The sequence below is a fragment of the Orbicella faveolata genome, unplaced genomic scaffold, assembly GCF_042242905.1.
Source record: "Orbicella faveolata isolate gen_17 unplaced genomic scaffold, um_ofav_v1 contig_24, whole genome shotgun sequence".
NCBI classification, from domain to species: Eukaryota; Metazoa; Cnidaria; class Anthozoa; order Scleractinia; family Merulinidae; genus Orbicella; species Orbicella faveolata.
In genome coordinates, this window is record NW_028301552.1 from 24,892,803 (window position 1) to 24,904,965 (window position 12,163).

At 37.4% G+C, this 12,163-nt stretch overlaps 1 protein-coding gene and 1 pseudogene across 4 annotated transcripts in view; both read left to right on the forward strand.

Annotated features, from left to right (window-relative positions):
* LOC110054723 (nuclear RNA export factor 1-like) overlaps nucleotides 1-12,163 on the forward strand; it is a 257,937-nt gene that overhangs the window by 148,228 nt on the left and 97,546 nt on the right. For all 4 annotated transcript variants that reach the window (XR_016208186.1, XM_089292876.1, XM_089292877.1 and 1 more), the window contains 2 exons: nucleotides 2-62; nucleotides 11,560-11,618. Coding sequence is in view for 3 of the 4 variants with exons in the window: in XM_089292876.1 (XP_089149002.1) it covers nucleotides 2-62; nucleotides 11,560-11,618 (120 nt within the window). In the remaining variant the exon portion in view is untranslated. The remainder of the gene's footprint in view (nucleotide 1; nucleotides 63-11,559; nucleotides 11,619-12,163) is intronic.
* LOC149111011 (uncharacterized) lies at nucleotides 73-11,194 on the forward strand (annotated as a pseudogene).

Here is a 12,163-nt window from a genome sequence, read left to right on the forward strand (position 1 = left end):
GGTATTTTAAGGTCTATGACACAGAAGATAGACAGGGTCTCCTAGAAGCCTACCACGATCAGGTTAGTTGGTAAAGTGAATGAGTGTAACCAATGTAATCGTTAGCAGGGCAGCTAGCCAGACATACAAGGCATGGTAAACTGTTACCAGTGTTCCAAGTTATGCAAAAATGGAAAACATTTAATTTTCAAATTCCTTTTATCCTAAATATGACAACCTCTTTAAGCGAATGTACACATGTTAGTACATTTAGCTCAACCTGACTTATTCAAAAATTGTACAAAGATCTAACTGGAAGCGATACCTATTTGTGCTTGTGGATGTCTTTGTGGGAAAGAGGGTTGTTGTGATGACCATATTGTTGTTTGGACATAGCTTGACAAAGCCCTCCCCATTTTGTGACCTTTTCCTGTGCAGTCTGTGATGGCATACCACTTCTTCTTTGTCATCTTGCTGTTCCCTGACCTTTGCATTCGAGCCCTCTATCAAGAGCACTATATTGTGTTTGGTTTGTGTTTTTGTTTTGTCAATGATGGGTTTCACCTGCTCATAAAAGTGAAGACATTCTTTGCATCATTTATTGGGGCATACACTTAAACAGTGGTAGTTCCTGATATTGAATGAGTTTAACTTTGCTGTGATGATTGAATCATTCACTGGTGACTAAGAGAGAACACCTGCTTTCAGAGTTATGTACATAAGCAACATTTTACGATCATCTTTTGACTTACGATCTTTCGACATACTGTGTAACCAGGCCTGAATATGCTCGTTTGTTCAACCTGTCCAAATTGGAAAATGGTGAAGGATCTGTCGGAGGATTTGCGTTGGCAGGTGATATATCATTGGTATATTTATGGTTCTTCAATCAAGGAAACTCAACGAAGGCTATTTGTTTCAAAACGCTTTGTTTCCAACATAAGAGTATTGTATGAGAGGACCAAGAATGTAAAGCATGCAATGAGAAGGGAAAGACAAAGAGTGCTGTCTTGTGAGTATCAAATCGTGCTACTCAAGTTTTCGAAGGCATTTTTCAGTGCTATCAAGACTGAAGGATACCTAGTAGCACTATCTCTTTCAACACAGATTGTGGCAATTCCCTGATAAGGAGAATGGCAGTAACAAAACCAGAATTGTTTATTTATGAATATTTATATTCATTGGTTTCACGATGTCACAGGAAGAGTTATTTCATCACAGGCGCCCAAGTTCACGATGCAAGGAGTTATCTTTTTTTACTTTTATGCAAACATTCAGCGAAACATGACATGGGCCAACATATACTATTACATAACAACCGAATTTAAATGCACAAAAGGTGACTCTCACCTTGCTGCATATAGAGGTTTTGTGTTACAACGGTTTCAATTTATTAAATGAAAGATGAAAACCGCAAGGTTTTAAGAAATATTACATTTACTTAATTGGGATTTTCAGGATGATTAGTGTACATCACTAGATCCAGAGGAAATTGATAACACCGTAATTATTTTTGATGCAAGCTCTTTATAGTTTAATTCAAATTTTATTTTGTTTTAGATGAGAAAATTGAGGTAAAAGAGGTCTAAAGAGCAGTCAAATCTTTATCAAATATAAAGACACCTACTACCTTCCTGGAAAAAGTAGCTGCCTAAGCTATTACCAGGCATGCCTTTTTTTGTATTCAAGCAAAATTTGTATGATGCTTTGTGATGCCAACTTATTCTTTTTTATTTGTTACAGAGAACAATGGGCAGATCTCCTTGTGGTAGCCTCCTTACTAACATTGGTTATTATGTCAGGGAAGAAAGATATACTTGGGTTTCTGCCATGGGTGTAAAAGAAGTTGTCACTACTCACACTATTCAAAAGACATTTGTGACGGCTGACTTCATTTTTGCTCTATATCACTTCATATTGCCACATGTGGGGGGATTTGCACTGGGAGAACCCCACTCTGTTGTTGTAATGGATAATGCTCATATTCGTGACTCCAATGAGGGTATAAGGATGATCAGAGAAAGAGGAGGCATTGTTGTATTTCTTCCATGAGTTGAACTGTGTAACAAAAATTAGTCCAAAAAGGCTTGCCAGGCCATATCTAGTGGTTCAATAACAAGTTGAAGATGGGTTTTTTCATCTGATTTTCATAATAATTATTATTATAAAAATCAACAATTAAAAATCAGGTCAATAACTGAACTTCTGAGAATTGCACGATGACAATTATTTGATAATTTAAGCAACAATTTTGCATTTTTTCAAGGGCATGACTAAAGGGGGTCATGGGATGCCCATAACCCCCCTTTTGTGAGCCTTTTTTAGGCAAACGACCTACAACAGGTGGCAAAATGCCATGACAATCTGGTGAGTACCCTCACTTTGACCCTTGTAAAATAGATACCTGGATCACACCAAGATTCCTGGCACTCACCAGGATCCCGCTGGGATCCCGCTTAGGTGGCCCATTTTACCAGCGGGATCCTTCCCGGGAAAAATTCTCACCATGTATCTTGGCAAGAATCCTGCTGACAAATATGTACTCGTGGGTATCCCACCAAGGAAAAAAACTCCCCCAGGATACTGGCGAGAATCTTGCTGGCAAGCAAAATATTAGTAGCATTCCCAGCGAGAACTAAACTGTTGCCAAGAAAAGTGCTTGCGTAGAAATTCCCCCCAAGAAGTCGCACATTCTCGTGGCCGAAACAGAAATCCTAGCAAGGGTGCATTAAACCTGATCTTGAGATTTGATCCTGGAAGCAAGTGCCACTCTAAAACTATCGTGAGCCATATCTAGATAAAGTTTAATATTTATTACGACTCAATTTTACAGTTTGGCTTGTCGAAAACGAGCCGTAAACATGCTGCTTGTGTCTAGACAATTGGAGCTTTTAATGGCAACGACTAACTGAGTGCTCTGAACATGCTTTATGGTTTATAGAAGAAAGATAAGATCTTTGGTCACTTTTGTGTGTGTACCTTCTTTTTTTAATTTCTGCAGGATTTTAATTACAAGTCCATAGGTAGGATTACCTCTCTGCTCTCGGGCATCCCGTGACCATCACTGAAGCAATAATCTTCCAATGGCAAACTCCAAAAATTGCCTGTAATATAAACGCTCACTTGGCCTTGAAAATTTACTTGTGACAGCATTTGGCAAATCTTTTTGGTGAAGATCTTCCCAAAGGCCACACAAATAGCAAACTTGCCACTGGAATCAGCAAGGTCATTAAGGTCGTTAACCCAGTAATACGATCGGCTGACTAAAATCATGTGGGACATAGCCCATGCCATCATGCGAGAAGGGGAGAAAACCTTTGGGAAAGTTTGAGGGCTCCTTCGAGTGCCGCTAAAAAAGCCACATTAGAAAAGAGCTGTAAAATTGTTTGTTTGCCTGGTTTGTTTACTTCGAAGCTTCAGCGAGGACCTTTCTAGAGGGAAAAGCTGTTTTGTTGAAGTTGTTGTAGATTGCGTGCTAGGTGTGTGACGTCAAACCATGGATGTTATCATGTTATCTTCTTCGCTTGAGTAAAAGGTTAGTTTCCCTTTCATTGCCATTTCTGTAATGACTTTCTTTTACTACAAAAAATTGTTATGTGCAGATATCGAAAAATGTTAAAGTGAGCAAAAGAATATTCACATTCACATTTCTTTTTGGCATAAAGCCTGGTTTACACCGCGACATGAGCACAAGCACGGGCATAAACATAAGCATGAGCATAAGCAGTGTAAACCGGGAGTGACATAAGCATAAGGAAAAAGGAATCATTTCCATTTTCCTACGCTTATGCTTAGCCTTATGTCGCTAAAATAAGTGTGTAAACTGAGTGTAACATAAGCATAAGCAAAATCCCAAGGAAGCAGCTGTGTTTGATGCCCGCAGATATTCAAGATAATAGTGTCCAATGCTACTCCACAGTCCAAAATGGCGTCTGAGAATACTGTTTTCTTGCCAAGGTAGTTTGCAATTATCCCTACCTCTACGACAAATGCTCAGATGATTTCAAGAATACAAATGAAAAAAAGCTTTGCTGGAAAGATGTTGCAGAAGCAGTTGGTGTTAGTACTGGTAACAACTTACAACAACAACAACTTTATTATGACTCGCATATTTACAAGTGAGCATTAAGGTAAGTGAACATTATTCAGCCGTGTTCTTGAACAAGGTCATCTGAAATTTAAGATATAAAGTGCACAATGCAAGTTTTCACATCAATAAATTGCCCTGTCACAAGAGATGAAGCCAAGACACTCTTCCACAAAGAAGATAATCGAGGGTAAAAAAAGTATCTGGCACAGGCACTGTTGAAGTTACACAAGCCGTGAAAGATGCTTTTGAAATTTGTCCCGTTATGGCTCATTTCATACTCCCGCAGCTTCATTCTGGAACTCATTGGGCTTGTTTATGTCACTTTCTTCTGCTTATGCAACAAGTGTGAATATTCATTATGCTTATGTTTGTGCTTGTGCTTATGCTTATGCCAATTTGTGTACATGAGCTTAGGCATTTTATCTTTTTGCGAACCAAACAACTGTGACTAAATTTTCTCTAAGTTAATTAATTAAATCATGTTGCTTTGAGTAGTCATTTATCAGTCTGTTTATCTTGCTATCCAGCTGTTTTTAAACTTCAAACTTTTCACCATGAATTTGGCCGGAATTTCTCATTCTTAAATCGTTGCCAACGTTTTTCTGTGTCACTGTCATCTAACCGCTGTACGTCTATATGTGTAAGTACGTTTTTAATTAATTAAGTTAGTTTTGTCCGTATTTTAACTACTCTGAAGCAAGTAAACACTGGGAAGCTTTAACCTTTATTTTAAAGAGGATGGTTCCAAAAGGAATTACTGGCAACATGTCCAAAATTTTGCCAAGATTCCCAGCAAGATCGTGCCAAGATTTTGGCCACCGTGAATTTGCTTCTTGGTGAGATTCGTGGTAGGATTACGGTAAGATTTTGACCACAAATATTTTTGCTTCCCAGCGAGAATCTTGGCGAGAATAAAGGCAGGATCCTAACGAGGTTTTGGATGCCAAGAATAAAAATCCCGGCGGCCAAAATCTCACTGGGATCCCAGCAGGATCATGGCAGAATCCCGCCAAGATCCCGTTCCTTATTTTACAAGGGGATACAGTGTCACCCTGCTTTGAAAAATCTTGGCCATGCCCCTGTTCTTCACATGCTTATTTGCAAGTCTTCTTATGCTTACAGTGAGAATCAATGTATTGGCTACTCCCACCAACTATTATGATGCCAATAGCAGTTTAATGTGTAATTTTACAATACAAGGAAGAAATTTCAACATACAGATCAAATCTTCCAAAATAAATGATTAACTGTTATCTTGCAATTTTTTGTAGCCCTTATTCCTCAGCCCTTAATCCATTTGAAGAAAGTTTTGGAACAGGCATGAGCTGGCTTAAAAACCACAGAGATGTTGCACAACAAAACCCAAAGTACTGCATGGCTCTGGCTCTTGACCTGGTTAAGAAAAGCAAGGTGTCACTGAGATGCTAACCAGCCTTCATTTAAAAAAATGCAAATTATGTAAATCAGTTTGGTTAGTCATAAACATAGGCACGCAAGGCATGCAAGAGTTATCTTTTTGTGAAGTGCCGGAGATAGGAGCATTCAGGGAGCTGTTTACAGTAATGATCTGGTTACTTTGACAAGTTTTTTTGGTTGCAATGTACAGCAAGAAAGAAACTGGGAATTTATGATGTACATGCGATGTTACATTGGTCATGGTAAGATAGCTAAATAGTAAGCCATAAAATGTTTGACTGAACAAACCACAGTAATCTGACACCTCTCCAGATTAATGTAGATACCATCTTATTTTCTAACAGGCAGTTTGATTCGTTCTTTGATACAACCCACACTGTGATTGGTGTGACACGTGCACATGAATAACTCCCTCACTCACCGATCACATAGCCCTTCCAGCCCCAAGAGGAATTTTTGCTCAAAAATACTCAAGTTAAATACGAGACCTTTTCGCATTTTATACAAGTCGTAAGTTTACCCTTTTACACAACACAACACAACACTGCTTCACCAAAAATAGAAAGAAAGAGAAAAAAACCTCTCTGAAACGTTGAAAGACTGATTTAATTAAATTGCTCTTTAACTTGGTGCCACGCAGTCTTCAAAAAAACATTTGAGCAGTTTTCATACTTTTTACCTTTAAAAATATCGGACTGAAATGAATGTCATCAAATAAAACTATTAAACTGCTATGCAGAGACGTAAAAACCGTCCAGAAATGAAAGTTTCTTTTTTGTTTAATATCCTGGAAACAATAGCCGATAACTTGTCAGCTGTAACTGAATTTACTCCCATGTGAAAAACGAAAGTGTCAAGTTACCAATTGTAACTAAAGATAGCAAACAGCTCGTGGGAAAGAGTGGTGATGCTTCGTCAGCTCTAATTGAATTTACTCTCTTGTGAAAAACAAGAGTGTAAAATTATCCTTTGTAACTAAAAAATAAAAATATCTTGTTATATTTGCATGCAACAAGAACGAAGCACTCATTACCTGGACTTACTATTGTAAACGTTAGAACTGTTTCAAATCTAAATAGTCTCGTCTCCTCTAAAACATGTCCTAAGAACTAGAAGCGGCGATTCGTCACCTCTAATTTAATTTACTGCTTGTGAAAAACAAAAGTATCAAGTTACCTTTGTAACTAAACATGAAAATATCTCGTTCATTTGCATACTACTAACTCATGAACTGTTTCAAGCCTCAAAATCCTCTGAGCCTAACCCACAGAAAATGTCAAAGTAAACCCAATATATGAATACTTCCTCCTCTTTTATAGAAGAATAAATATGGCCGTTCTGAACTCTGTCGGGATCAAATCTCCTCACATTCCATTTACCTTTACAACAAGAAATTTGATTGGCTGTTTATGTATTAGATCCAATCTGATTGGTGTGACATACATACATCTCTCACTCACTCACTCACTCACTCACTCATGCATTGACCTGTCCATGACATACCCGACACGCCGACTAAGAGGTATTTTTTTCCAAAAAAATAACTCAGAAATTAACTTCATTATCTACATTCAAACTCCATCATCTTTATATCTGAGAAACAAGTCCTTTTTAGTGCAGAATGCACTATTGGGATGCTTTTGGGGGCTGCCTGCTGCTAATGCGCTGAGTTGTAAACTTTAATGTTTGTTTAATTAATTAATTTCAATTAATTAATTAGTCTAGAAACAAGGAAATGGTGGGGGTGAGCTGGGAAAGGTACACGTGTACCCTATGTAAAATGTGTTATATCTACATCAGTTAGGAGTAAACATTGCAGAGCTATGTATTTGTTTCATGTAACCCCTTGCTCTCCGTGTGGTACTATTCTCTTAAAAACAACCAATTTGCTCTAAACTTATGCACAGATTAGTTAGTGTTTGTGTCTTCTATACATTAGGTGGAGGATACATTGCATACGGGATAACACACAAATGTTGAGTAGTTTTCTTTACGGTAGAACCCAACATGTAAGAGGCATGCGTTCCAGCATTGTACCCTTCTTCTCTTCTTCCTGGGCGACTCACCTCCTTCAATTCTGAAGATTCTAGTGAGCGTATAAATAAAAAACTACAAATTAAAATAAGGCTAAAATGCTATAATAAAAACTAAATAATAATAATAATAATAATAGCAATAATGATGATAATAATAATAATAAAGTCAAAGTCAATGTAGTTTGGTTTGGCCTTGGTCAGGCGGCAGGCTTTTCTTGAAGGCCGTCAAGTTTGGTGCATTTACTGTTTCATTGGCCAGGCTGTTCCACTCTCGTATCGTTATATGTTCCACTCTCGTAAGTGTTATATACTACGTTTCCACGTGGTTTTTTATGTCAGTAATGTCAGGTACTAGGTACCACCACTTGTCCCTTTTTAGTGCAAAAGTTAGACGTATCTTTTAGAATTACCCACAGTTAGGTCGGTTCAACAAATATCATCTGGTGTTTTCAAACTACAATAGTATGTTTGTCAGGGTTTAAATAGAGAAGGGAAATGTGAAGTTTTTCTTTAGTGGCTTATTTATTTCTTGCCTTAACTGCGTCTGTAAGAGAGACCAAAACGTTTGCGAGTTACTGGCTTTAATATTCTGTAAATTGTAAATTTGTGACAAAGGAAACCATGAAAGTGCTCAAATATTGCTGCAGACTCTGTGGCACCTAATGAAAGCGCAAATTAATTTAATCAGTCTTTGAGGAGACTCGTTCAAGTAGCACTGTTTACCTTCAATACTTCTCATTGAAATGCTTCCCAGTGGTATCAATTGATATTGTTGTGTATTAATTTTGAATTGTTTTATTGTTAACAAAGGTGGAAACAGAAAAAGAAAGTGGTATTCTGTGACTATCTGATAATTAAATTAGTTCTTGTTCATCTGTGAAAAAATTTGTGTTTTGAGAAAAAACAAAATTGTTTCTCTTCCATTTCTTCATCAGATATTTAACTTTCTTTTATCCCCCCAAAACAAGCTCATCCTCCATGTGTTTTGGAGAAAACAAGAGTTTCATGTTACATACCTTTGCGAGGAAAACAAAAGTATCAAGTTACAAAGTTGGTGTGAAGAGCTAAATTGTCACATTTGTTCAGTGTGTTATTGAATTTAAAATGAATGAAAAAAAATGAATGAATTTAAAATGAATGAAAATCATCGCAAAACACCAGAGTGATCACACCTGATCAAGCAGAAGCCTTCTTTTTCAACTATGGATATCTAGAAGCCCAAAACTGTTACCACATTTTAGAACTGATGTTGGCTGTTTTCATCCTCTGACTGGATAGTATGTGCACACAAAAGAATGTGGATTCAACTTGATCACTTGATTAGTTTGCACCAAAGCCAACTTTCATTTTGTTTCTTTGAACAGGCCCTGGATGTTATAAAACAGATTCCATGGTAAAAGAACTTTAATTTATTAAATGAAATCGAAAAGTATGGGTTTACTGACCGTGTTCACCATTCCCACTCATAATCTGTAAATTAGTTGTGTTCCTCCGTCCATAACTGATGTGCATGAAAGTAATTTTGGCCAAATGGAGAATAAACATGAGGTGCTTGAACTGGATCCATACCTGAATTAACAAAAACAGCAAGCCACATACACTATGCACCTGCATGTTTGGCTTTAGATAAATCTTGATCACTGTTACGAACATGAAACTGCTTTCCTTTGGAATTCATCCAAAAGAAACCTGGTTTAAGCAGGCCCCAGGAACTTTCATTCTTACATGTTTCTTTAGTTCATCCAAACTAACATCTTGAGGTATGTCATGGATTGTTATCACAGAGCCATCCACTTGATTGGAAGAGAGATTCACTCCAGCGACCACACCGCATTGATGTCGCAAGCCCTATAACAAGACATGTACAGCATTTTATAAAACTGCTTAGCAGGTTTATACCAAAGACCATTTATCACAAATTGGGATGGTAGTGAAACGGGCTATTGAGCAAAGGGAAAAATGAACAAACTGACCATGGAAGTGCCAGTCCACAGCCAAGTGTATCGGAACACTGGATTCATGACCATTTTTAATTCTTGAGAGGTATTCAACCAATAACTGCTCCATCCCACTGTTATTAACAATTAAAAATAATGAACTCGCCTTGGACTGTTTTGTAATGTAATAAATGTTGTCCAATACGATCTCATCAATGCTGCAAGGTTCCAGTGAATCGCCCAAGACCTGTTTGATGCTGCATTTCATCTCTCTTGGATCTCTTGTGATCAGATGGTTAAAACTTAGCGGCTGTCCAATCACTTTTCCATTTGCAGTTTTGGTAAACAACACAACTTCTCTACTAGTCTCCATAACTTCATCTGGAAATGGAAGCTGGGATATATTCATAGCAATAATAAACTGGGCATCTGCCTCTGAATCTGCCATGTTTACGATCTTTTCACCTTGATCACATGTTTTGCATGGCAGGCCTGGTTACATAGCATGTTGAAAGATGGTCGTAAAATGTTTGCTATGCACATAACACTGAAAGCGGGTGTCAACAGTCACTCAATTTCTTACTTAACGTCATGACATCAGTCAGTGTGTATCATCTTCTCTTCCGACTACAGAGTTTCACTTATTTGCATCTTCATTCATCCAAAACCAGCCCATCTCCCAGTACAGTACATGGATGCCATTCTTCCTAATCTCTCTTGTTACAACTGCTGTTTTCATTATCCTGTACAGGTGTACATTGTTTTACGTTCCATGTCCCTCTCATTATGATAGACTAGGGAGAAGCCAACAACCTTGTCACTGAACAGGTTTCCTTGAGGCTTACACCTGCTCCCATCATCAGTCTATCCTCCCATGTGATAAAATCATCATCTGGAGTCGGGCAAGTAGTTGTGCTGCTGTTTCAAGAAGATTTATCAGTTTTGGTAGCAAGTAACTTTTACTCAGCAAATGTTGTTTTTTGAGTATAGGTAGGACATTGACTTTCACTCCTACACTTGCTTCTTCCTTCTGTCCTTCAATTTCTTTTTTTTTAACAAAATCTGCTGACCAGTGCATAAAGCCACAGTTGCTTGCATGCCAAAGTCAGTGGTGGTGAAGCGTCTTTTTTGTGAATCGTTTAGAAGGTATGTTTTGTGACTGTTTTTTTTTTAATTTAAGCTGTAACTGGCGAGCCAGGTCATTGAAAGCTGACTGATCATATCAACTGACTGCACTAGGACACAAGTTACGAATATGGACTCACATTATGCGGTTTTGTAATATAGATAGAACCCAGCACATGCTCTGATTGGTCGAAAACCCTTGTTTTATCAGAGTATAAAACGTAGAAAAAGCGTGTTTTATTGTTTTTCGCCACATTACCTCTTGAGGCTCATGTTTTCTACATTTCCCTCATGTTCTCAAATGCTCATCATGTTTTATCACAGTATAATACACGGCTTACGCTTCTTTACTTGTTAAGTAAGGACAGATTGCCATGGCCTTTACTTTGTAAATCTGTGTAACACTGGTGGTAATGCAGGGTGCGAGAAAATACTTCTGTCAGGCTAGCATATTTTGAGTTTAAAATCAAAATAATTTAAGTTTTATTTACTAGGTGAATTGCCAATGATCAAAAGCTTCAGATTATTTAAAGATACAAAATGAACACTGAGATAACTGCAGGAAATAGTTTATCATTAGGAATGCATGCATCAATCAAACAAGGGAAAAAGTGAAAGGAAACATGAAAGGAAAAACAAATGTAACAATTCTCATAGTCTGGGATTTGAACCTGGAACTCCTGATCAAGCTTATGACAGGGTGAACATTTCCCAATATTAACAACTTTACCAGGTGGCCCCAGTGACAGTATTGCCCTTCAATCCCTCCAGTTGAAGAAGATTTATAAATTGTGCATTATTAAGGCCCGGTATAAGGATAATCCTGGTAATATTGATCACAAATGTGCTAATAAGCGCAACAATGGGTTTCAACTTGCAATGCAACAATGTTGCAAGATGGGTTGTAGGAAAATGTTGCCCATATTACTGGACCTTTATTCAAGGGTGTTTACTCTACGTGTCAATTTGTTTACAGGCAATATTCTCCATGTGTGTGAATCCAGAAACATTGCTGAAGGACCGCAGTGGTCACAGGTAAAATTATGATGGTATGGTAGGTCCCATTAAAGGAACTGTGTCACAAATTTTAGAGATAAGAAAATTGCCACCAAATTGAGTGAAATATAATTATAACCACTTAAAAGAGTGAAGGAACATTTCAATAACACAACAAATCTGAAAGAAGGTGTGGATGGACAAAAATTGAACAAGACTAAAATGGATTGCGATTTGGGCTTTTGGAAAACTGTTAGACTGAGCAGTTTTCAAAGTTGATCTTATTTGTTTGTCACCTTTAATTATAATACTCAGGACAAATATTTGTTTATAATGAAGAAACGGTTTTTAAATTTAAATCCATAAAAGTAATTTCTTTGCTAACATTAATCTTCCTGGATAGTATTTTTTGGCAAAACTTAAGAAAATAGACTAAACTAAGGCATGACAAAGCCCCTTTTATAGCATTGCTGTAGTGATTATCCATTTCATGAGTTTAAGTTTGACAGTCTCTAGTTTGAACAAAAGTGTTGAATTGGTATTGTTACCATCTAATAGCACTCTGGCTTACCTAATTGTATTAT